General features: G+C 39.6%; 2 protein-coding genes across 3 annotated transcripts in view; both read right to left on the reverse strand.

Moving 5' to 3' along the window:
- Position 1: 1 nt before the first annotated feature.
- On the reverse strand, positions 2 to 22,757 carry LOC145488905 (uncharacterized). The gene is made up of 3 exons (XM_081467744.1): positions 20,735 to 22,757; positions 4,570 to 5,284; positions 2 to 3,120 (listed from the first exon to the last, which is right to left on the reverse strand). The coding sequence occupies exons 2-3, from the start codon at positions 5,270 to 5,272 to the stop codon at positions 80 to 82; spliced, it is 3,744 nt and encodes a 1,247-aa protein (XP_081323870.1). The 5' UTR covers positions 5,273 to 5,284; positions 20,735 to 22,757; the 3' UTR covers positions 2 to 79.
- A 2,506-nt stretch (positions 22,758 to 25,263) lies between these two features.
- Positions 25,264 to 25,480, reverse strand: part of LOC145488909 (BAR/IMD domain-containing adapter protein 2-like 1) — a 22,585-nt gene continuing 22,368 nt past the window's right edge. For both annotated transcript variants that reach the window (XM_081467754.1, XM_081467753.1), the window contains one exon: positions 25,264 to 25,480. This exon is cut by the window's right edge and continues 1,880 nt beyond it. The gene's annotated coding sequence lies outside the window, so the exon portion shown is untranslated.

Consider the following 25,480-nt stretch of genomic DNA (forward strand, 5'->3'; position numbering starts at 1 on the left):
GTTTCCGGAGTTTCAGATTTCTAAGACTTTCCTGAACAGTATACGCGATCCGATTTCCCTCCAGGTTTAGTGTGGCTACTTAACAGGCTGGTGACTGTAATGCTTGACTCAAACTGGTAACACCGGCATCAGTGATCTGATTATAACTCAGGTCTAGTGTGGTTACTTTACAGGCTGGTGACTGTAATACTTGACTCAAACTGGTAACACCGGCATCAGTGATCTTATTAAGTGTCAGGTGTAGTGTGGTTACTTTACAGGCTGGTGACTGTAATGCTTGACTCAAACTGGTAACACCAGCATCAGTGATCTGATTAAGTCTCAGGTCTAGTGTGGTTACTTTACAGGCTGGTGACTGTAATGCTTGACTCAAACTGGTAACACCGGCATCAGTGATCTGATTACCACCCAGGTCTAGTGTGGTTACTTTACAGGCTGGTGACTGTAATGCTTGACTCAAACTGGTAACACCGGCATCAGTGATCTGATTAGCACACAGGTCTAGTGTGGTTACTTTACAGGCTGGTGACTGTAATACTTGACTCAAACTGGTAAGACCGGCATCAGTGATCTGATTAAGTCTCAGGTCTAGTGTGGTTACTTTACAGGCTGGTGACTGTAATGCTTGACTCAAACTGGTAACACCGGCATCAGTGATCTGATTGTACCTCAGGTCTAGTGTGGTTACTTTACAGGCTGGTGACTGTAATGCTTGACTCAAACTGGTAACACCGGCATCAGTGATCTGATTGTACCTCAGGTCTAGTGTGGTTACTTTACAGGCTGGTGACTGTAATGCTTGACTCAAACTGGTAACACCGGCATCAGTGATCTGATTACGTTCCAGGACTAGAGTGGTTACTTTACAGGCTGGTGACTGTAATGCTTGACTCAAACTGGTAAGACCGGCATCAGTGATCTGATTGTACCTCAGGTCTAGTGTGGTTACTTTACAGGCTGGTGACTGTAATGCTTGACTCAAACTGGTAACACCGGCATCAGTGATGTTATTACCTTCCAGGTATAGTGTGGTTACTTTACAGGCTGGTGACTGTAATGCTTGACTCAAACTGGTAACACCAGCATCAGTGATCTGATTATCACCCAGGTTTAGTGTGGTTACTTTACAGGCTGGTGACTGTAATGCTTGACTCAATCTGGTAACACCAGCATCAGTGATCTGATTATCACCCAGGTTTAGTGTGGTTACTTTACAGGCTGGTGACTGTAATGCTTGACTCAATCTGGTAACACTGGCATCAGTGATCTGATTATCACCCAGGTCTAGTGTGGTTACTTTACAGGCTGGTGACTGTAATGCTTGACTCAATCTGGTAACACCGGCATCGGTGATTCGATCATGAATCAGCTCCAGTGTTACGACTGGACAAAATTCTTTTTCCAAAGTTTTACAGATTCGTGTAATTCCAGACCGTGTTAGATTTGAATCTGAGATAGACAACTTCTCGTTAACAAACAATAGCTGGTCAGTAAATGGTTGATGTTTTTTAGCGGCTTCTTCATTCAATTCACAAAACACATCTAACAAAAAAGAAACAGCAATGCAGTCCATATCAGTTAAGCGGCGGAATGTGTAACTCCTGAATTGAAAGGGATGCTTCTTTATGAAATTTTTGGCGAAAGCTTTGTCTTCATACTCAGCGAGACACTTAACTCCAATGGGAAGGCCGTCTCCGTCGCTTTCTTCTGATTGCAGTACTTCAAGTAATTTTTCCATGAATTCATTGTCTTTTTTCTTCGACAAAATACCAGCCATGAACTGCATAACCATTGAAGACACTATTCGCGTGGAGGGAATCTCTCCTCTCTCCACAAACCAACGAGCCGCCAAATACTCCTGCAGAGTAAGGTGTGTAAAACAAAAATGTTTCGTCTCTTCAAAGGCAGATTTCCTGAAAGGAGGTCCACAATGAAGAATGCCACTTGCTCTCAGACTTTCAACTTCAAGTAAATCAAACTTTGTCATGTCTTCTTTAACAAAAAGAAACTTCTTCTTTACAAGCAATTGCGCTGCTAGCTCTGAAAGTTTATTCAGTGTACTTTCAGATGGAATTTCCTTTCTCTTGTGGTCCTGTACAAATTTGTTGAAAACCTCAAAATAAACGTCACTTGCTTTGACAGGGAGAGAATCAGCGCTCCCTGATTCCTTTAGAAGATACTCCATGTAAGAACACATCAGAAAACAAAGCACAGGGATGTGGGCAAAACTGGCAAGTTCTTCATTTCTCGCGATGTGATCAAGTACAGTGCTCTTCATGTTTTCATCTTCTTTGAAATACTTTTTGATGTATTCTTTCACCTGTTCTTCTGAAAATCCTGCAATTTCTACAAAACGATCAAAGCGAACTCCAGGCTTCAATTGATCAGATTCGTCGGCTCTTGACGTTGTTATGACAACAGAACCACTCAGAATGTCTCCTTTGATCAGCTTGCCACACAGAGCAGCTACTGGCATTTGCTCTTGAGCGCTGTTTGGGTACTTTTCATCCAAATGGCTAGCGATGTAATCTTGTTGTGAATACTCGTCAAACCCGTCAATGACAATCAACACCTCCTCAGGATGATTTGCTATGTACTCAAATAAAGATTCATCAATAATCGAGTGGTCATCCAGCACTGAAGAACGGTTCAAGATTTCTCTTATGGTAACAGGGTCATCTCCCAAAAGATTCAACTGACGGAAAGTCAGCAAGTATGCAAACTTGAAATCTGGAACTTCAGCTTTGGTGTTCACCTGAAATAAGTTGTCATCAGCCCAATCTCGAATCAGCTTTTGGGAAAACAGCGTTTTGCCAATCCCTGCCTTCCCTGTGAGAAGGATAGATTTGGGATTGCGGTCGTCATCGTTGGTACGGACGAATATTTCTTGACAATGTTTGACTTGGCGAGTCTCACTTACTTGACCGTATCGCCGAAGGAATTCCTTTCTTTCCAAATGAAAGTCGTCCTCAACAGGCTTTCTTCCATGCTGTATAAGAAGATTAGTGAATATGTCGTCCGTTTTGACGCTGGAAATGGTGGAAGAGGATATCGATTTGGTCTGGAACTCGGTTTGTCTTCTAATTGATGCCTTTAATGCGTTCGTGTAGGCTGTAACATCTGAACAGAAAACAAAGAACAGCATGCATTTACAAAGTTAAATGGAAGTAAATACCTTGTTTGCCATGTCAGATGTACTGCAGAAAACCCACTGTCCTGTTTAATTTGTTGTTTTTTTTTCTAAGTTATACATAGATGGCTCGCTCTTGCACAATGGAAATGAGCGGAAATAAAACACCAGCGACCAATCGTTCCTAGAGCCCGCACTTTACCTGTCAGCGGTAACCAAACACGGGAGGCTCTGGACCAAACCAGAAAATCCCGCTTCCTGTTTATCTGCGCGCATGCGTTCAAACTCAAATAAAGAACAGTGTCTGCACATACGTAAAGAGTAACTAATCTTGGCTCACATTCGATTTGTCTCAGAGGTCTGGATTTTATTTTGTGGTTACAACCAAAAGCATCGCGATCCATAAAAACGAAATTGACAAGCGACTCGATTAAGCAACATGTCTGCTAGACATGCGCAATTCAACCGGAAGTTGGATATTTTCGTATTACCAATGGTCGCTCGTTTCCTGGCCGCTGGTCAAGGGGAACAAAGACTCTGGGTACTAGGTTGGGGTTATGGGTTAATTTGGATAATTATGCGCTGAGTTTCACTTTAAGATAGCTATCAAATCAAATCAAATCAAATCACTAATGAATATGGTAGATTAGGTGGCCGAGTGATTTATATCGCGCGGTCAATGGCATCGAAAGATTCCGCTTTTACTGCGCGAGTGAAAAAGAACCGTGAACGCTTTGATTTGATTGTGACAGGTCAGTTGTGTACTAACCAATCACCATGAAGTTCAGGACACGCGAGCGAACCTCAAATGACCACAAACTAATAACCGTTGCTCTTTGCGGTTTAGTTTTCTCACGCCTAATTGGGTTTTTTCTTCCCACACAATAATACACCATAAATATTTCCGGTGTTCACGGTTTTCTGAGCTGAGTTTTACAGCAACTCAGTAACTTTCACAGCGCTCTCTCCTAAAAGACGTTTCTCACATCAGAATCTTGTTGATTCACCAGATTAACTTAGTTACACGTTATAATGTTTAAAATGAATCTTAAACACAAACCAGATTGTGGTTGCTGACTTTAAAAAAAATAAGCATGTACTTTGATCAATGTTTACACACTAAAGTTTGGATGTATGATTCATAATTGATTTAAGCGTAGTTAATAGAGGAAAATGGTTATGAATTTGACAAAGTTCTCTGTTACATGTTTTTGTTGGGGTTCACCCTGCACAAAACCTGATAAAATACAAAGGGTGGTTATGCATAGTCAAGAAGCATAAAACAAAAGCTGTGCAGGGTCAACGACCTTTCAACATAAATCTTAGCCTATTTGTTAGCTTCTTTGATGTTTACCTGGCTTCTTAACTATTCTCTCTATTAACTATAAAAATAATCTATTCAATATCAATGGTTAAACTGAATACACTCGGCTTCTGACCTTCATCGCTTGTTTTCCTTTTAGAATTCACCATCGATTCTCTCCAGTCATCTAGCTTCTTTGCAACCTTTTCTTCGATTTGATCCAATTTTTCCTTGATGCTTATTTCATCCTTAACCGACCGTTCAAGAAGCTCTTGATAGTGTTCCTCATACTCAGGGTCCATGCATCCCGTCTTCAGATCGTCCATAGCATCTTGGTAACACGTTCCTCCCAATCTCACCAATGCATCCTGGATGTCCTTCCAGTATAGACTGAATGTTGCGTCATCAACTGAGGCCTCGCTGGCATGACCGTAAACTGTGTTTCTGTAGTTCTTGATGCGAACAACATCAGCTTCCAGTGATAAATCTGTCGCTGCTGGAGGACTGTCCCAACCTGTAGCCGGGGGAACAAAACCACAGATATTCCTTAGCAGGACCACGAGTAAAGTGATGTCAAAGGTTACTGATGAAACTGAAGATTTGATGGCAGGATACAGTTTGCCCCATTGTAAAGGATTCAGGACTCTTTTCTTTCGAAGTGTTTGCAATATAGCGTGTGTTGGAGGAGTTGACAAGACAGTGTCCAGGCTCCCTGTTGGACGCTTCTTGTCAAACGTTTCTCTCAGGACACGTGCACCAACATCTACCAGAAGGCGACATAACCTGGCGTAATTGGTAGTTTCCTTTGTGGAATGAAATGTTGGTAGTGCAGAAGCCATGGATAATGACGCCTTTGCAAGTCATAGAGGAAAGAATAACAGTTAGACAATTTTATACCATACATATATTAGTGCGTTACCTTAATTACAACATATTGGGACCGAGGTTTAGCTTAGGCTGCAAAGACCTATGGACTATTCAAGAATTATTCCACGAGCTCGCGTTGGGTATGAGTTGGCTATAATCAACTCATATCCAACAAGCGCGAGTGAAAAATTGTTTTATTAAAAATGCCCCCAAAATATAGATAACTAGATTGAGATAAAACTTAAAACGCCTCAAAAACTCACGCGTACACTCACCATATTTGTAGAGCATGGTATACCTTCCGACTCAAATATGTTTTCCGATTAGAGGAGAGCGTGTCACGTGTCGTGGGTCAAAACTCACTAACTCCCTAGGGAAACAACTTGAACTTTCGACTTGCACGTGATCAGGAAGTGCTCCTTGAAACCGCGGCAAATTCGTTGGCCAGCCGGCGTCAAGTAAACGATTTCTTTGCAGCTTTTTTTCCATTTTTGAGTTGGGAGATATAACAAAACACTTAATGACTAGTCCTGCGGGAAACAGTGAGTTCTGTTTCCCCCCGATCTCAAACATTGACAGTCTTGGTAGACTACGAGTAGTCCCTCTTTCGCTTAGTCCGTCGTGCGTGACGCAAAAGGAAACCGCGAGAAAAAAATGGTCATCCCCAGGATTTCGCGCGGTTTTCTCGTGGTTTTCTTTCGCGTCGCGCACGACGGACTAAGCGAAAGAGAGACTACTCGCGGTGTAAGGTCTTGGGCAAAGAAAACTTACTGTTTCCCTTGGGGCCAGTCATTAAATGTTTATTAACCCATGGTGGCTAAGCCAATGAAAACTCTCGAAATGCTGGTTTTCAGTGTCACGCCATTCAATAGATCACTGAAATAAAACTAAAAACCGTTCCATCGATAAAGTACAGAGTCTGGGAAATGAAAGAAGGTAAATATGCAAAGACTCTCGCCAAGATTCTGGTCACAGCAATTTTTTTTTATGCAAGATATGCGGAGAAATTTTTTACCCAAATTTATAGAGATTTGTATGGAGACGCCATGCTGGTGGCCATCCGTATGAGCACCAACATGGCGGCCGGAAACCAACCGAAACATCTGTCACTGAGTTTTGCTACAAAAGCGTGAACTTATCTCTCGAGGAACTCTAAAACATTAAAATAATACTTTTTCTAAGACATAAACTGTTCAGATAGCCAAATTCCCCGAAATAAGTCACTTTTTTAACCATCATGACAGCTCTCTAGGACGTCATGTAAATTCCGCGTCACGCAAAAGTTTAGAAATTCAACCGTAGTGTATCACAAAACCAAGAACCCATTCGGAGCGAAAATTTGTATGAATATAAGTTTTCAGCTGCTCTTATACATCATTTAAGTAAAATCTCAGGAAGATCAATAGTTTTGTAGTTTGAATTTTAGTGACGTCATGTGGAAACCAGCTATTGCCTTATCCAATGATTCAGTTTTTAGTCGTGGATACGCGAAGCTTAGTAACGACTATTGTTATGAGGCAAAATATGCAAATGTGTAGACTGTTCACAGTCCCCTAATTTTCCGTGAGATCGTATGTCGATCGTTGAGTTCGATGGGCCGCCATCTTGGTCTCTCGATGCGAGCGAAACTGGGGAGAGTACAAAATGCCCGTGGGTAGTAGCGGTGGGGTAAATAGCGTGGGGGTGACGGGGCGGAAAAAATAGGGAGACAGAGTGAAGCTCTTACAGTCTCCCTATTTTTTCCGCCAGCCGTGCCCTCCACCACCCCTACCCACGGGCACTTTGTACTCTCTCCAGTTTCGCTCGCATCAAGAGACCATAATGGCTCAACGATCGACATCTACGATCTCACGGAAATATAGGGGACTGTGAACAGTCTAGCAAATGTATCACTCACTCAAATGTAAACTTTTTGGCCGATAACATGGAGAGCCTGGGCACCAGTTTCTCGAAGACCTCCAAAGTTGAGAGCGGCAATCGAGAGCGGCCATTTTGGTTCTAGTGTTTTGCTTTTGTAAATATGTAGTAGTTTGCCTAGGGCCTTTGCTCACACGTAGATCAAAGCTCAGGTATATTGTGTGCACGTGACGTCATCAAATTCTCAAATCCAAAACTAAAGAGCCCCTAAATAGGTTTTATCCTCATCAGTCATAAGAGGTGCTAAATTTATATCTGTTTACAACTTTCTGGCTCAATAGCGTCCTTCGTTTGGAAACCAGCGCATTTTGAATTTCAGAGTTATGGCGATGCGTGACATGAAGCTAAGATCACGTTTGTCGAAAAATATACACTTATCTCGTGATTTTTAGCCATTTTGGAGTAAACGTATCAGGAAAAGTGCTTGTGTAAATGGTTTTTTGGTTCAGTTGCCTAAATAGCCAAAGCAAGTTCCAGATGTTTACAATACTTTACGGCCGCCATATTGGAGGAGTAAGCAGGTCCTCCAATATGGCGGCTCCATCTCAGGCTCTAAAAATTTGCTCGGAACATTTCAACGAATATCTCAACTTTAGGGCAGCGCACACAGCTTAAACTTGGAGAAATGTCTTCTTCATTTATCGTCTATGATATCACAATTTCTTGACTTTATCCACGGAATGGTTTTTGATTTTATTGTTTACTGCGTGACAATGCACACACTCTATTTATGATCATGTAGAATTGTCACAAGTCAAAGTCAGAAAGTGAGATCGTGTTGACCAGACGTGGCTCATAGCTTTTTTCTTGGCTAGAGAATTTCACTCGCTTTCTCTCCTTCTAGAGTCCAAGGTAAGCCTAAAGTAGCCTGTTTCTGTATTGCATTTTTTTATCTACACATTGAAATGCTGGCGGTGCTCGTATCTTAAATTTGAAACGTGTGGTTTAATTATTTTGTGTTTTAAAAATAAGCTCAGTTCAAGTAAAACATTCAAATTACTTAATCTTTTAATTTCGTTGTTCTTCACACTACATTTCTTCTGTATTCTATACACTTCGACCAGCGTGAGCATTTCTTCAAGAATGTGGTATACAAGTCAGCATCCACGATCGAGTAAATATGCTCTAAAATTTGAGTGATGGATAGACAAATTAGCATCCAAGAGACTGTGTAGATCTAGTTTTTGCGAGAGAGATTTAGTGTGCAACATGTCAAACACAAGCCATGTCAAACAGGTATAGTGGCTGGTGATGTATGTATAATCTTATTTTTGTTATAGAAACGAGATATGTAAACAACTGGAATCAAAACTTGAAATAGATATTAATTGTATCTGTCAATAATAGTTTTGAATATTTCTGCATTGCTCGTGAAATGAACACAAACAATTGCCAAGATAGGAATAAAATGTTTTGATTTCCGTTTCCAAGAAAGAAAACTACAGTTATTTTTATTGTGTCCATTACAATCTGCAATACCCTTCTTATTTTGTATTGCATCAAGCTGAGGGGACTCCCTATAGTTGACTCAAGGTGTACTTTTTATCAGGCGGGAGGTATGACAAAAAGGCAGGGATTGTAAACATGCATTGCTAATTTATCCACGAAAAGAGAAGTAATGGGTCTACTGTAGATATGTGAAAGGGGTTTCAAGTTTAAAGCTACATGTATATGAAAGGGTAACCTTTTCTGGAAAAAACACTATACAAAAGGGAAAGCATAATGACCTTGGGGCAGAGCCTCCTTGGGCATTACTAAGATCCCTTCTCCCTCCCCCTGAGCATAGTTACATGGAGAAAACTTATATAACTGTAAATAAAAACATCCACTTCACTCTGGGTTCAAATTCGAAAACAAAATTGGACTTTTTGGTACAAGATGTAGCAAGGGATTTCACGGCAGAGTATCATTTTCAGCCAAGCTTTTTCAAGTAGCCCTTTCTGGGAGGGATGGTGAAAACTGTTTGAAATGATTCTTAAAATATTTGCAGAAATACTTTTCTGTCTATTCCCATTTACCGACTACCTAAAATCAAATTGTTCATGTTTGCAATATCCTTTATTTTTTTTAATTCAACTTTGCCTAACTAAGTAAAATAAGGTGTGGCGAATGGTAAATGCGGGTCTTTGCGAGACGGCGAGAAGAGCGTTTTTCTATGCGAGCCTGAGACACTGACTTTTTAGATTGCGAGACCGAGACTTCAAAACGTTCAGACTCTTAAAATTCGAGCCCCAGATTTAGTTGAGGGCTAGAATGAGCTTGTACAGCCTTTAGCCACCTTCTTGGAACTGACTGGAACTGGAAATTCGATTATAACACACTACGTTATGATATCCTAGAGAAATTTAACTGTTTTTCTGGCGCCAAAACGAACGTTGCGGTAGGTTTTGTAACTATTTGTAGAATTAAGACAATTTAGGAGAATTAAAAGGTAGGATTAACTTTTTCTCGGAAAATTTGTAAGTTGCTTCATTGAAATTCAAAATCAAGTGAGGCCGGAAGACGTCATTTATAAAAACAGATAAAGGAACGAATCGGGACTTCGAGACCCTTAGCCTTGCGAAAAATCGAGACTCCGAGACAGCTTCGTATAAAAATCGAGACTGCGAGACGCACATAACCGCTAAAAAACGAGACTGCGAGACCCGTGAAATTCGACTAAAATTTTACGAGACCCAGAGCTTTTGAAGGACCATTCGCCACCCCTAAAATACTTATATACAAAAATGTTTATTATTAGGCAGGGAGACCACTACAGCCTAGCCAATTACAGTGGATCCCTCGTAATATCCGCATCCCACTGAAGTAAAATTGTGCAAAATATTTTTGGCATTCTCAAGCTGTCTTAAAATTATGAATGTCAAAACCATGTGACATACTTTCTGCATAGTTGCAATACAGCCTTTTCATAATGCAACACTCGAATGTTAACTGAAGAAGCACCACAACCAAATTACCTTGACCCAAAATGCACTGCTGACTCACTAATATTATACATATTATAACCAACAACTCTGACTGGGTGTTAATTTGGGACTGGTCATTATGGTGAACTCTTAATGGTTTCCTTGTGCAACAGAGTGTAGAAGTCAATTGACACTAATATAATAATAATTATTTTTCAATGCCAATCAAAATTAATAAATATTTTCTACTTTAAAATTTATAAGTAGTCTGTATGAACAGCCTGTAATTTGCATCACATGTCATTAGTATGTTTAAAAAAATAATAAATAGAACTTGTAGATATGAAATTTCTCTTCTCGTGTTGAACTTGATATCTCATTCGTTTGCTGCACTCACTCCTGAGATATCGAGTTGAACACTCGAAGGGAAATTCCATATCTACGCACGCGCAGGTATTATTCCCTACATTATAATAAGAACTTTCCCACAATCCTTGTTGATTTGTAATTATCTATAGATGTATTTTAGTAGATTTACATTCCTTTGTAGATGGTTCGTGTAGTCACTGCCACTTAGGCCCATAGGCTATGCAAGGCACCCTATGCGGACTCTTATTTTTTAACATAAAAATGTTTCAGAACTGCATAATAGCAGAGATCCGGCAGCCTGAAGGGCCACCAAGCATAGCACCATAACTGTAGGAACAGAACCACATGCACGCATAGAAAACCATGCAACTTTTTTTCTATGGTTCACATGGCTAGCGGTGTGGATCATGGGCACGGTCGCCCAACGAATGAAAAAATAGGACGCTACACAACATGGCAGCCCTACTCCAGCTACATGTAAATGTAAGTCATGCAGCCTTGGTTTACAACGTACATCTTTGATTTTGGACATACATGTTATGGTCAATTGACACCTGTCAAAACAAGGTATCTCTGCTGACCACTACTACATGACCATATCGTGGGCTCAAGTTTAGAGCTCATCAAGTTCAGGTGTTTTTTTTTTTTAATTGACTGCTGACAAAATACTGGTTTTCGATTGGATCACGGGCTAATACGAGGTTAACATGTTAAAATCAAGGCCAGGTTTCTCTGAGGCCGATTAATGCTAACCCAGGATTAAAAGTTAGCTGAAGTATAAATTTTTTCTTGCATAAAAATGTTTTTCACTGCTTGTGTTTTGTGTAGTTTGAAGTTATTAAAACTCAAAAGAGAAGGCCAAACAATATAAACAGAGAATCTCACTACAAAGTTAGAAAACTCAAATCACATTTCTCACATTCCCTGATTTAGGCTTAGCTAAATCTAGATATTTATTTCCTAGCATATTGGGTTTTGGTTAGTTTTGAGTCTAGGAAGGGGGACTAATGTTACGTGCACATGTTGGAATCTAAGTATTGGGGTGTTCTTGAAAGGTCTTATATGACAGAAGATGAGCAACATCACTCAGATTGATTTACAGATTCATGAATGTATAGAAAGGAAAATTTATTGTGAGTGGTAATTGGCTAATTGAAGTGTTGCCTGATATGTTTTTCTTTTTGCCTGTAGATGAAAAGTAGTCTGCACCGTTTTCACACTACTCTACTCTTAGGATGCACTTGATAGTCAAAGTGTTCTAGATACAGAGACAATTTGTCCTGATTTATTTACCAAGTCAAGCTCACTGAACAGTTCAATCACCCAGTGACTAGTCACAGAACAAAATCAACTGCCCGCTGGGGCCACCAAAATCACCTGCTGATGAAGGAGCTGAGGAATCACCTGTTCAGGAAAGTAATTTTAAAGAAATTGTATGAGGCACAAACTTCTTTTAACAAATCACCCATTATATATGGTGGCAAAAACTGATCTACTCATTGTGATTGAGCCCGCTGAGGCACAATTCAATACAAATAATGACAAGCCATGTTTGTCGTTTGTTGAATGGGCTAGATTGTAGAATGTAAAGAGTTTACAAGGTTGGTCCATATCTTCAACTTTACACTCAGCCATACATATTTTACAGCAGAGCTTTTGGGCCGTCAAGTGGAGCCCCATACTCATAGAAACCCATGAATCGCTTTTCTCATGGTAAAAATGGCTAGCGGCATTGCTTGTGCACCCAGGCACGTACGCATGGCAATGACAGCGACAACAGCGATGAGGACATTGCACAACATGGTGGCCATACTCCAGCTAATAGGACATGGCGGCCTTAGTTAACAGCGTACACCTTTAATATTGTACATCCATTTTAGGGTCAATTGACACCTGTCAAAACAAGGTATCCACAGACCAGTGTCACGTGACTATAAGTTTTGAGCTCATTGAGGTCACGTTTTCTTTTTAAAGTTAACTGCTGACTAAGAACAGGCTTTTAATTGGATCCCGTGTTCAAACCAGGTTAACTTACTGTAATCAGGACCGGATTGTTCAGAACTGAGCTGGTTAACACTAACCCTGAGGATTAAAAGTTAACCAAAGTATAAATTTTTCTTCAAAGCAAATGTTTTTCACAGCTTATGTTTTATGTAGTCTCTGTACATTAACAAAAAAAAACAATAGCAACAACAGCATCTGTCTTGGTTTGCAGTTAGTGATGATTTCAGTGATCCTAATCCATCAATGTTTTTGTTGCAGCTGGCTGTTTTGGCATCAAGATGTAGATCAATGATACAATGATTACCTTGTAATGTCAGTACCAAAATGTTCAACACGAGCCTTTGAGAAAATCTCAACAACAGTACATGTACATGTATATTTTAAATCTAGTAAGTGGTGATGTCAATGACCCTAATCCATCAATGTTTTGTCTCAGCTGAATGTTTTTGTTTTTTTTGACATCAAGGAGTAAATCAGTGGTGTCATCTTCAGTAGCTGATAAAAAGAAAGGAAACTGAACGTAAATAAAATTGCTCTAACGCACTGACATTCACACAATCATATTTTCAGTACTACTCAAGGCCATAATATAAACTCCCAGTATTAAATAAATATACAGAGTTAGCCAAGTCTAAAAGCCGAGCTCCTGGGCTGGATTGTTAAAAGCCTGATTTTAAAAGCTAACCCAGGATAAGTGAGAATTTTGATTTGATTTTTTCTTAACTTGGCAGTGAGGGTTTCTGCTTATATTGTTTGGCCTCCTGAGTTTGAATAATCTCAAACTACACAAAACATAAGCAGTGAAAAAACATTTTTATCCCAGAAAAATTTATACTTCGGGTAACCTTTAATTCTGGGTTAGTGTTAACCAGCTCAGTTCCCAACAACCCGGCCCTGATGATAGTAACTTAACCTGGTTTGAGCTCCCAATCCAATTGAAAAGCCAGTGCTTTGCTCAGCAGTTTAGTTTAAAAAAAACACATGACCTTGATGAGCTTAAACCTGCAATATGGTCACGTGACACTAGTCAGCAGATACCTTGTTTTGACAGGTGTCTATTGACCATAAAATGGATGTCCAATATCAAAGATGTAAGCTGTTAACTGAGGCCGCCATGTCCTATTAGCTGGAGTATGGCCGTCATGTTGTACAACGTCATCATCGTTATCGTCACTGTTGTTGCCATGTGTACATGCCCACAAGCAATACCACTAGACATTTTTACCAGTGAGAAATTTCTATGAGTAACTGGGGCTCCACTTGATGGCCCAAAAGCTCCGCTATAAAATATGCACATTAACTAATGTCACTGAGAACATTCACACCAAGGCTGAGTGTAAAGTAAAAGGTATGGACTAAAATTGACTCTTCGCTGGTAAAATCTTCACATTCTACAATCTAGCCCATTCAACATTAGCCACAATGGGTTGTCATTATTTTCATTGATTTGTGCCTCAGTGGGCTCAATCACAATGAGAAGATCAGTTTTTGTCACCATGATGGGCGATTTGTTCAAAATAGTTTGTGCCTCTACAATTTCTTTAAAATTACTTTCCTGAACGGGTGATCCCTCAGCTCCTTCATCACCAGGTGATTTTGTTCTGTGACCTCACTGGGTGACTGAACTGTCCAGTGAGCTTGACTTGGTAAATAAATCAGGACGATTTCTCTGTATCCAGAACACTTTGACTATCAAGCGCATCCTATCTCCTTTGATTAAAATTTGGTCGACAGTACCGCACTGGAAATGACTGTGCACATAACAATGCTGAAAAACCCATAAAAGAGTACTGTCTTCCCCTGGAAATATCACTAATTTGTCATGACTTTGATGGTTACTTCCAGCGATTGATAAAATTGCATTTGCCATGCTAACTCTAGTGAAGAGAATAAAAATCTTAACTGATCTGCATGCTATCTTTGATCCATCTTCTCAAAACACAAATTGGTGAAAGATAAGTCATTATGGGGACACAAATTGTCAACTACTGCCACTGATCCTAACTGCATCTTCTCAAAATGATCTCCAATGAAAAGAATATGGATAAAAAATAGCCAGGCCCACATGGTCTGTCAAAAATAGTGTTTTTCTCATTAAGGCTCGTAGCAACTACTCAAATAAAATTAGTCCTCAGGCTTTTAATTCAATACCATATTATTATTTTGCATATATAATGAATCAACGGGCAATATTAAGAAAAAAATGATCCCTTTCTCTAAAGATCAGTACATAGATACATACATACTAGATTATTGTTACCTCCTTAGTGGGGCTTTTCAGGAACAATGACTTACACCAATTACAAAATACAATAAAACGAATATCGAAACATATACAATACAGCTAAACATATTTGTTGTCAAAAAAATCAACGTGCAACAGTGTGAGAACTCTATCGGTGTTGAGTAGCGTAAAAGTAAAGCTGACTGAGTTGTGTAAAGCAGACTACTTTTCGTCTACAGGCAAAAAGAAAAACACATCAGTCAGCACTTCAATTAGCTGATTAACAATCACAATAAATTTTCCCTTGCAGTTCTAAATTCATGAATTTGTAAATCAATCTGAGTAATGCTGCTCATTACTGTCAATAAAAAGTTTCCTCTGTCCTTATAAAACAAAGCCCTATTTATTGAACACCCAAACCTTATTTTTATAAGACGTTATAAGAACAGCCCACTGCTGATTCCAATACGTGCACTCTACATTATACTCCCTTCCTAAACTCAAAACTAACCTAAACTCAGTGCACCAGGAACTAATAGAAATCTTCATACAGCACCATGAATTTGTTTTGGGCAATAAAAATATTTCAGGTAAACTAACTAGCCAACCAAAAAAGACCTGGAAAAAACTAAAATGAACTAACAAACAAAATTAGCACCCTATCCAAATAAAAAAGCCTGTTTCCAATATGCACCCCCCCCCCCTCCCAAGGTTCCTAAAGAGATCAAAATTCAGCAACTTCATTGTACGCTAAACAAACACATGTATACAATGCGAACCTATTTTTTATATGAATGCTGACATCGATCATTTCTTTTGTTGCACCAATTACTGTGTTCACATATAGTGTAAGGCAATCCTAATCCAGTTTGTATTGAGAATGTTTGTGACGGATTTGTTTGCCAATTTGCACCCCCCCTAACTCCCCCCCCCCCCTCTCCTCACAGCAGGGACATATATGCACACGGTCACGTATTTGCTGCATTGATTTGAAGTGTGTATGACCTCTGCAAAGCTGCATGTATTTTGACCCACTACCCTTCAACAGCAAGTAACTAAAGCTACCTGTGTCATTGGGAAAGAATGTTTTGTAGCTCGGCAACGGCAAATGGCCATGAGTTGTGGTAAGAAAACAAATCTCCTATTTAGCTCAGCAAATGGCCATGATGACTGTCAGATCTGTGGTCAGAACATAAATTTTCAGGTTTGTAGCTCAGCAAATTCCTTGTAGCCATAATTGGTTGTTAGAAAACAAACTTTCAGTGTTGTGTAACTCGCCAATAGGCAGTGTTTTGTGGTCAGAATGGTTCATTCACCTTTTGCATTTGTGAAAAAAAGATGTAAATTCGAGCAATGTAATGAAATACAAACACAAAATTTAGAAACATTTGGTGACGCGCTGTCTTGCAGGGTCGCAAGTCAAACTTTATTTCTCAAGAAATATTTGTTACAAGTCTTGGCAATCTGAAATTGAAAGTGTCACCAACAGTTCAAATGCCTTTCCTGGAAAATATTTTGTCCAGTACAAGTTCTAAATACTTAATCAATTAAAACCCCTATTACTGCAGGCTTCTGTGAACTTCATGTGCAAATTGTTATCTGTCATTTGATCAAACTTAGTTTTCTATCGAGGGATTTGAATGCCACCAAAGTAGACCAAACATGCAAAATGCACTGCGCTATAAATCTTTCATTACTACTAGTATTTATTAGTCAAATTCTCTATTAATCCCAATTATGACCATTCGGTTCGATCCATGGTATCATTATTTGATTCCACATTTTGATTTTGGTTCAATTCTTTGCATATCTTTCCCAGGTTCCCTCTGTGAGTTATTACATTGCAAAATGAGAATCCAGAAGTCAAAGACGTTTGCAGTTTGTGTGCCATTTTGTGTTGCTTGGTAAAAATGTTGCCCTTCTACCACCCCTTGAGAACTTCCAAATAAGGCAAACCATGTGCGACACCCTCATTGTCTGCATTGTCATGTTCTCGAACATGGCAATGGGTTATTCCAGAAAAAATGCACACACCCCCAACCGATGGCAAGCATTTTTGACCCCCCCCCCCTTCTGACTGGATTTCCCAGACCGCTAGAGCCCCCTCCCACCCGGATTTCCAAGCTCAAGGATTCCCCCCCTCTTGCCCCAATTTCCATTTTTTTTAAAGGCCGTAACCGGAAACAACAGGCAATAGAAGAGTCTGACGTAACATTTCATCCAAAAGATCCCTGTTTATTCTAATTTTAAAAGCTCGGCAAATATTGCGAATTTTGGGGGTTAAATTTCAACATTTTTTTTAAATCAGAATATCCAAATGATCGTGTTTAATGTTTGAGTGATCTCACATTCTCCTCTAAAACGCCATTTGCCTTTTTCTGTACCACAACAAATGTACAAGATAAGAAATTCGTAAATCTTAAAAATTATGTAAATGACAGCCAAAAAGTCCTTAAGGCAACTGTAAATAAAGACTATAATTTCAGTTTTCGGTGACAAGATGGCCTACATTGGCACGCGTTTACAAGATCGAGTCCCCGTTGTTAGGACTGTTAGTGTAACATTTAAGAACTAGACTAATTTTAAATTTCCCCATTACCTTTATGGGTCTGTAGGTCAACTGGAACTCTTGCCTTTCTTTCAAGCATTCAAGTTTTTATGCCTAATGCCCAAGTTCTGGCTTCTATAAACTTGCCTTTCACCAAATGGATCATAAGGCACAGATAATAAAGTGGAAGTAGCCTAGATAAAACTGCTTAAACCTCTTGTAGATCTGACCAGGAATCTTGAATGCAAAATACTTAAGGTTACAGTATACCTTCAGGGGTGTCTTGCGCGCAAGCGATGTAGCGCGTGCAGTTTAAGCTGTAGATACCTAAACCCCTATATCAAATTAAAGCTTATGGAGCTGGCTATCAAACTATACCAAGAATTTTGAAAGAAAATGAATTGTCGAATTTTTCACGACCACTAAATGCGAGCGCCCGAATCACCTTTCGAAAGCTACAAGTCAAAGCGAATTTCGTTTTTCGCCAATTTAATTTTTTCCTCGGTTTCAGGGCCCAAAGCGCTTAAAAAACATGTCTGCGTTTTGGCATATTCAATTGCAGTAAAAAGTTACAGAACATTTTCGAAATAGGATTAAAAAAATGTGGAGTGATCGTACAAAAATCGCTCTCGAAGAAAAAGTATCTCGAAATTAACAATTCCCAGACACGCTTTTGTAGTTTATATGTTAAACTAGCCACTGTCCAAATTTAAGAGCAATTGAACAAAATCCCTTTGAGTTATAACTCTTTAAAGTGTCTGCTTCAAGTGAAAAAATTTATTCGAGAAAACAGCGCTCAGAAAAATTTTATGCTTCGCAAACAAACTCCGCCCACAAACGCCTTCAACTGGGTTCTCAGATAACTAAGCCAATCAGTGCAGGGAAAGTTTACTACCGTTAACCTCCTGGTGAAATTTACGCGCGAATCTCTAAAAAACTCTTGTGTTTAGCAATGCGCTCAAGGAACCGAAGGCAGAAAGATAATTTTTCTGTAGCTCGGTTTTTCTTGAAGCTGGTCTGGCAAAATGGGAAAGACTAAAAAGGATACGAACGCTAGAGTGGCTGAGCGAAGGAAACAAACAAAAGAAAGCGCAGAGAGCAACTGTGTGTGGGCAACTGTGCATGGATAATATTTCAAATGGTCTCAATGAGTCCGACGATTCGTCGATATCGGACTCAGCATCCCTGTTATTGCTGTCAAGTTCCGAAATTTTTACAGAACCTTTCTTTTCTCTTACCACGAATATTTGCCCGCCTTATACGATAACTATAGCTTCATCCGCGTGGCGAACTATCGCTTCTTCACTCATTGATGTATTTTCATTCGTTCTTCGCTGTTTTCGCTTTTTCGAACTGGTCCATGGTTTAAACGTGGTCTATGTTTACTTTTAACTTAATAGAGACACGTCTAATACCAAAAATGCTGGGTAGTCAGAACAACAATGCTGATAAACTGAGTAGTCAATTCGTGACATCCATAGAGGTAATTCCCGCGAAAATCGTCTCGGTTGATTGCATACGCGCCATAGGGCTGTCAATCAAGAGGTAAACTTTTACTTCCGGTGAAAACGTAAAACCGCCATTTCTCCGCCAATATTTAGCCTTTTTCAATTTTTTTTTTTCAGAAATTAGAGATTATTCTTCGACAACTATTTTGACCCAAAAATCCAAATTTGAAGAAAATTGCCGACCCGAAGGTATACTGTAACCTTAAAGAACTTAATACTGGGGTATATCGCGGCATTTACCATGAGCATAATTTTCGACAACCTGGATTCCACAAGAAAACTAATTGTTTCGGCGGATCTAATTATTTTGCATGGCGGTATCGTATCCACAATTTTACGGTTACACATTGTAAGAGGTCAGAAAGAAATTACACCCAAATTGTGCATACGCATGTCAGCCAGCAAAACGAGTTCTTGGGTTGTTTGAATAAAGCAGAAAAGTACAACTGACTCCCAGCCTAATTGTATTTTCTTCGCATTTTTGGGGATGTTACAAAGGACAGGCACGGGTGGCCTGGGTACTGTAAAAATGTTCCAGGCATTGCGTGCTCAGTCGACAGTGTTTTATCCGGTCTTAAAGCAGTTGTTATCCATTTATTGTGCTGGTTCTTCATAATTAACAGGACCTATGAAGGTAAACTTAAAACATATGAGGCAAGAACACTATAAACTGAAAGACTACAAGATTTCCCATTGCAAAGTTCTTTTTTTAAATGGTTAAAATATATTGATCGAGGTTAATTTAAAAGTGACCCCCGAGGAAGAATTGTTAGCTTCAGATCCCCCCTCCCGCCCGAATTTCCCGAGCCATCAACCCCGCCTCCCGCGAGAATTTCCAGTTTGCCATCTGCTGGGGGGGTGTGTATTTTTTCTGGAATAACCCAATGAATGACACACCAGCAGAGCCTTTACTTATGGTACATATACTTTGTACTGTGTAAAAACAAATAAAGCAAAAAGAGATAAAAGAGGCTCTGCTCACAGGGTGCGAATGACCAATCCACCTACTTTTAGATCTGCTGTACAGTGTGGAAATATTATGGTTTTCCTGCTAAAGACGGTACAACAGACAAGTCTAAAACTAGCTGCAAAATTAGCTCAGTGAAAAAAATTTGCTATTTTGCATAATGGAATCGAAATAATCGAAATCAAAAGGCAATAATAATCGAAATTAAATTGAATCGCAAGGAATATGAATCGTTACACCTCTGCTAGTATCAGGTCTAATTTGCTCCATCGCTTCAAAAATTTCTCGCTACGTGAATTTGATTGTGTTCAGAAGAAAACCTTGATCAAAAATTGAGATCGAATTCCACTGGGTTTACTAACTGTGAATCCAACTCTACCGATCGCTCGAGCTGTCAGTAGTGCTCCGGGTTTTGAGAGAGAGACTACCCCAAAGACGCTTCTTGTTCCAAGTGAAAATACATAAACCGACCAGCCATTTAACGTTGTGAGGAGTTTTCGAACAGTTAGGCGCAGTTCAGACGTCGTGCCTCTGTCGTGCCGAACTAAATTCAGGAATTATATTCGACAAAAGCATGGCGTCTGAATCAAACTTTTGAATTAAGCTCGGCAAGCAATTAAGTGCTACACGACTCTGACATGACAGTGATTCAAACGTCGTGCTTCTGTCGCGCCATACTAAATTCATAAATTATGATAATGTGTTTTGGCGAGATTGCGTTCCCTGACAGGAGTTAGGAGAATTGTTACCAGGCTTCAGTAAATCCTAAATTGATTCGACTCTGGCACGACGTGTCGTCTGAATCACAGTTGTTTCTTTGCCGTGCTACAGTCGAACCAAATTGCAATTTAGTTCGACACGGCAAAAGCACGACGTCTAAACTGGGCCTTAGTACATCTAACGATTGAACAGAGCGAAAGTGATCACACTTCCTTCCTATGACTCCCATGAGGACAGTGGAAAATGAAACTAGAAACACAGGAAGTCTTACCTTGAATAGCTGGCTCAGAGCTTCAAGTCGAAAGCCTTTTCAGAAGCACTTGCCTCCAAGATGCTATCAACCACATAAAGATGGTTTGTTTTCGTTCAAATCACAGGTAACTTGAATGCGACCATCAGACATCAAGGATACAAATACAAATGACAAACGCTTAGCAATCACATGACGAGGGCAGCAAGAAGAGAGACCCTGGAAACAAGGAAGTGAAATTGTACCCAAGCTATGCATATATGGCAAGCCTAGCCAAACATGACAAAGGTGGGTTGATATCGAGTTGCAGTGATCGATATGTGAGATTGGGAAATCACTATATGAGATTGGTAAAAACACTATTTAAGAAACAGAAACATGTTCCATGTGTCTTTCGATCGAGTCACAGAAACACGAGTGAAAGTTTGGGATAACGAAAAATACTGTGGGAACACGAGCCGTTAGGCGAATGTTTCCACAACTTTTTCGAGTTCTCCCAAACGTTCACGCGCGCAGTTCACGAAAAAAGTCGAAACCATTTATGTTTGCGCAAAATTTTTCAGTTTGTGAATCCAAGTCTCAATTAAGTAGCGCTGTTTAGAGAGTGATACTGTCTTCTCGTCAAAACGTTTCTTGAAATCAATACTCCGCTCTCCGCGTTTTCGGAACAGCCTTTTTGTTGGAACCACACAATCTCAAACACTACAAACTTATACAATCAGATCATTGCAGCGTTGACGTTATGTCTAGATATAAATTAAAACTGACAGTCAGTCTGAGCAGTTTCTACTCTTTCTAACAAACCTGATTTTAAATACGCAAACGGTAAATTTGACCCTTTGACAGCCAAAGTTTCAGCAAAAAATACAGTTTTTAACCGTTGAATCAGTTTTTTTGGATTTCATGACGTTAAATGGGCTTGAGTTTTGCTAGAAAAAGTTATTTTTTTACCAAAAATATAGATTTCCCGAAGATTAGGTACAATATTGTGCAATATTTCAATTCGGTGCATGCGCGTAAGCCAAAATACCGTTCTCAATTTTTTTCTTGCCCCTTTCCTTTCCATTTTCTCGGCCCTTTTACTCTCGCTACCTTTTGCGTTGCATATTCTTTCGTAAAAAGTTGGGTGTTAATTATGGGCAAAGCCTAGAAACGGGACCTTGATCAATTATAGGCATAGTGAACCATTTTACCACCATCTTGCACCAAAACTGATGACGTTGTTTTTCAATTTGCTACGTCAGAATGTCGTCGATATCCAAAACCGGCCGTAGTACGGAGAGGTCTATCCTATCTCTACTATCTGCTTATCAAGAATATCTGGTGACATTTAAATTGATGACGTCACAAGTGGTACAAAGAGCACGACCATGAAGGCGGGGGTACACATGAATAGGAGTGAAAATTGAAGTAGTTTTAAGAGGAAATTGTTAAGTTAAAAAGGGGGTTGGAAACACTACCAGACATTTGACCCCTCAAAAGAGAGCCCCTGGTTGGTAGGGGACTGTTTGGTGAAAATCTACAATTTTTACTTCAAATTCCAATTTCCCAAATCCATCAAATCTTCAACATTTCATATTTACCCCAATTTGACTTATCTTTTGAGAAAAAAATATCTAAAAGAATAGGCTTTGTCAATAAGGTTTTAGTTCCTTAATAATAATCTGAACGCGAAAATTGGAGTACAAATAAAGCCTGTCTTTCAGTCAAAAAAGATCAGTCAAGTCCTTGCCCCGAAAGAGAAGAAGCCGCCGATTGTCAACAATCAGTGCGTGGTCTACAAATTTCAATGTGATCTGTGCGACACAGATTATGTCGGGTACACAACCCGACACTTGCACCAACGCATTGGCGAGCATAAACATTCTGCAATTGGAAGACACTTGGAAGACCATGGCCTATCGAAGTTTGATTTGAAGGACAAGCAATTCTCGATTTTGAGGAAATGTAGAACGAAGTTTGACTGCTTAATATTCGAGATGTTGTTTATTAAGGAGCTAAAACCTGGGCTAAATACCCAGAAGGACTCCGTTCGTGCTAAGCTGTTTACGTGACACTGCGTGCAAATATTTCTTGCATTTAATAGTGTTTTATTTAAGTCTCTAAGGATTTGTTTTGTACATTTATATTCAAATAACGTTCTGTTATTCATTTTGACCTGAAAATGACGTTGAGTAAACGTCGAAACGTCGTCGCTTTTTAGAGTTTTTTACAGTTTTTAGAGATTTTAACCATGATGGTTTTAACTTTTGTCTTATCGCAATGTTTCATAGTTAAATTATTGAAAAAATATCTCTTTCCAAAAATGCCTAAAAATCACCCAAAAATTTACACAAAACCGCAAAACATTGGTTAATGAGATAAGTAGAGGGATTTGGCGTTGCTCGAAACGCGAACGAGATATTGGCAGAAAGGCCATATTAAGCAACGTCAAAACAGCCTTCACGTTTATCCCCGCCTTAAGTACGCGTATATGCGTAGTTGGGAGTCAAAGGGTTAATAGCATACGTAAACGCTGTCCCCTTGTATCGAGCTCTGATTGCGTCTTCAGACACTATTTGCGTGAAGGAATTTTACAGGAAGTCAATTCTGTTCTGTAAATCATGTAGTATAAATTGCAAAGAAACCGCACGACTGAACTCTGCCGTCGCTTTTTGAAGAGGAAGAAAATATGAAGCCAACGAACTCAACCGCTAATTCGAGGTCGACAAAAGAGCTCAAAGAGAAATGTAGCCCGATCAAAGAAATGGTGTCCGATGGACTGTTTCGATACAGAGTCGTTCTGATACAAGGCGTTTTGATACAAGCCCACTGGTTTAACTTTTAAAAGAATTTAAAAAATTTAAAAAGTTTTAAAAATTCTTTACAAAAATTTTTAAAAAATTAACGATGCTAACCGTCTCGTGTAAATAATTTTTTTCTTCAATAATTCTCCACAGATTTCTAAGTTTCATGCGCAACATCAAAGCTACCTGAATGCTGATTCCGGAGAACGTAACGATTTGAAAGTCAAAATGCGTTAAATAGCCCAAAAATCATGCCGTATTTCCCTCTAGGTACTGTCGAATTGTAACACAATCATATATCTTTCAACTTTACAATGCTTACCGTGTCGTGCAAATATTTTTTCTCCAGTACATCTCGACGGATTTCTAAATTTAATACACCAATTGAAAACTAAGTGAATGGAGATTTAGTACCACGCTACGATTTTAAGGCCACGATGCGACAGAGTCAAAACATCATGCCGTATTTCACTGAAATAACCGTCAAATTGACTGTTATGCGTCATTTTTCAATTGTTTTCTCTGGCATATCTCCACAATATTCTTCGCTCAATGCGTCATTTAAAAGCTAAGAAAATACAGATTCTCGTGACAATTATGACAAGGAGGTCAAGATTCGCTGAGTACCTCAACTGGCCGAGACTCTGCATTTCAGGCTGCGTGGAAGAACCGTAACAAGCGGTAACTAAACTTGTCCAAAACAACAACGAAATAGTTCTCCTTCAAAATTATCCCTTTAGGACAGCTTTCTCCCCATGTTTTAACAGCATGGGCTATTCATCGCAGCCAAATTCCCCTTGTTCACACACCACGACTGGCTCCACTAGTCGACACCATTTTGAATTTGCCGAATTCAAGCTTGAAAAATTCCGTCTGAACATTTCAAGTTTCGAACGAAATTACGAAGGATGCGAAGACAGCTTTTCAATACATGCAAACAGACGTGCCGCATTTCAAAACAAGCTATAAAAGAAAAAACCTACCTTGGCAACTGAAAGTTAAGAAAATAAAAATGCAGTGTCTTTAAACGAACTAGCACCCAATCCTCTCATCTTTAGGATCTAAACTAGTGCCCAGTCATCTTAGTAGAATTTCTTTTGGTCACTTGACTCTCGTCCACAGACAAACTCGAGTTTGCCGAAAATCGGGGAGATAACTAGGCGTACCGGGCACGTGCTTCGCTGCTGAATCCTTCCTCTGCCGTCTCCTTTATTTCTCTCTTGTTTTGTACAGAGGACACAGGAACAATTCCCTTTGGCGTTAAGAACTCCGGGGGAACCCCCATGTGAAAAGGTCGGGGATAGTCGCAGGAAAATTGGATTAAACCCCTAAGGGAGACCAATCAACGTGTGGCTCGAGATTTATTTGAATTAGGCTTGATTACCAGCCGCTGTTCGAGAAAGGAGCCCGACCTTTTCGTATGAGAGTCCCCCACCCCGTCCCCCCCTACCCCCCTCCGGGTTGTGAACACGATGCAATGGCCCTTTTCTTTTCACGGTTAACTCTTATCTGCATTTCAATATACTTCAGCATGTATGCGAGGCAATTTCGGGCAGAAACTACAAACTGGTCAGGCAATTTTATAGTTTCTGCCTGAAATTGCCTCGCATCAACGGTCTCAACAGTGGATTAAACGAGACCACAAATAAGATGTGCCGAGGATTCGCTAAGTCTGTAATTAACTAAGTACGTTCCTTAACTGTTTCCAGAATTATTAGAAATGAAAAGAAAGGATTTATTCACCGAGAGTCTGATCAAGCAGGGGTATTTAAAAATGTTTTATTGCAGTCATTTGAAATTATAGCCCTACTACCTGATCATGAGTTAAAGAAAAATAATTCTTTTAACTTCTGAATAAAAAGGTAGATTGTCGTGATAAAATACTCATTTAAATAATTGCACAGTGCCCAAAAAATTCAAAATAGAAGTTTGGAAACAACCGTGGGGGGCAATAAAACAACCTTGGTGCAAGTCCGCGACT

This window comes from Orbicella franksi, chromosome 6 (genome assembly GCF_964199315.1).
Source record: "Orbicella franksi chromosome 6, jaOrbFran1.1, whole genome shotgun sequence".
Lineage (NCBI taxonomy): Eukaryota > Metazoa > Cnidaria > Anthozoa > Scleractinia > Merulinidae > Orbicella > Orbicella franksi.

Coding starts and splice junctions, on each gene's coding strand:
- LOC145488905 (XM_081467744.1), bottom strand. CDS start 5,272: ATGGCTTCTGCACTACCAACATTTCATTCCACAAAGGAAACTACCAAT. Junction 3,121..4,569: donor AAGGAAAACAAGCGATGAAG/GTCAGAAGCCGA, acceptor TTTTCTGTTCAG/ATGTTACAGCCTACACGAAC.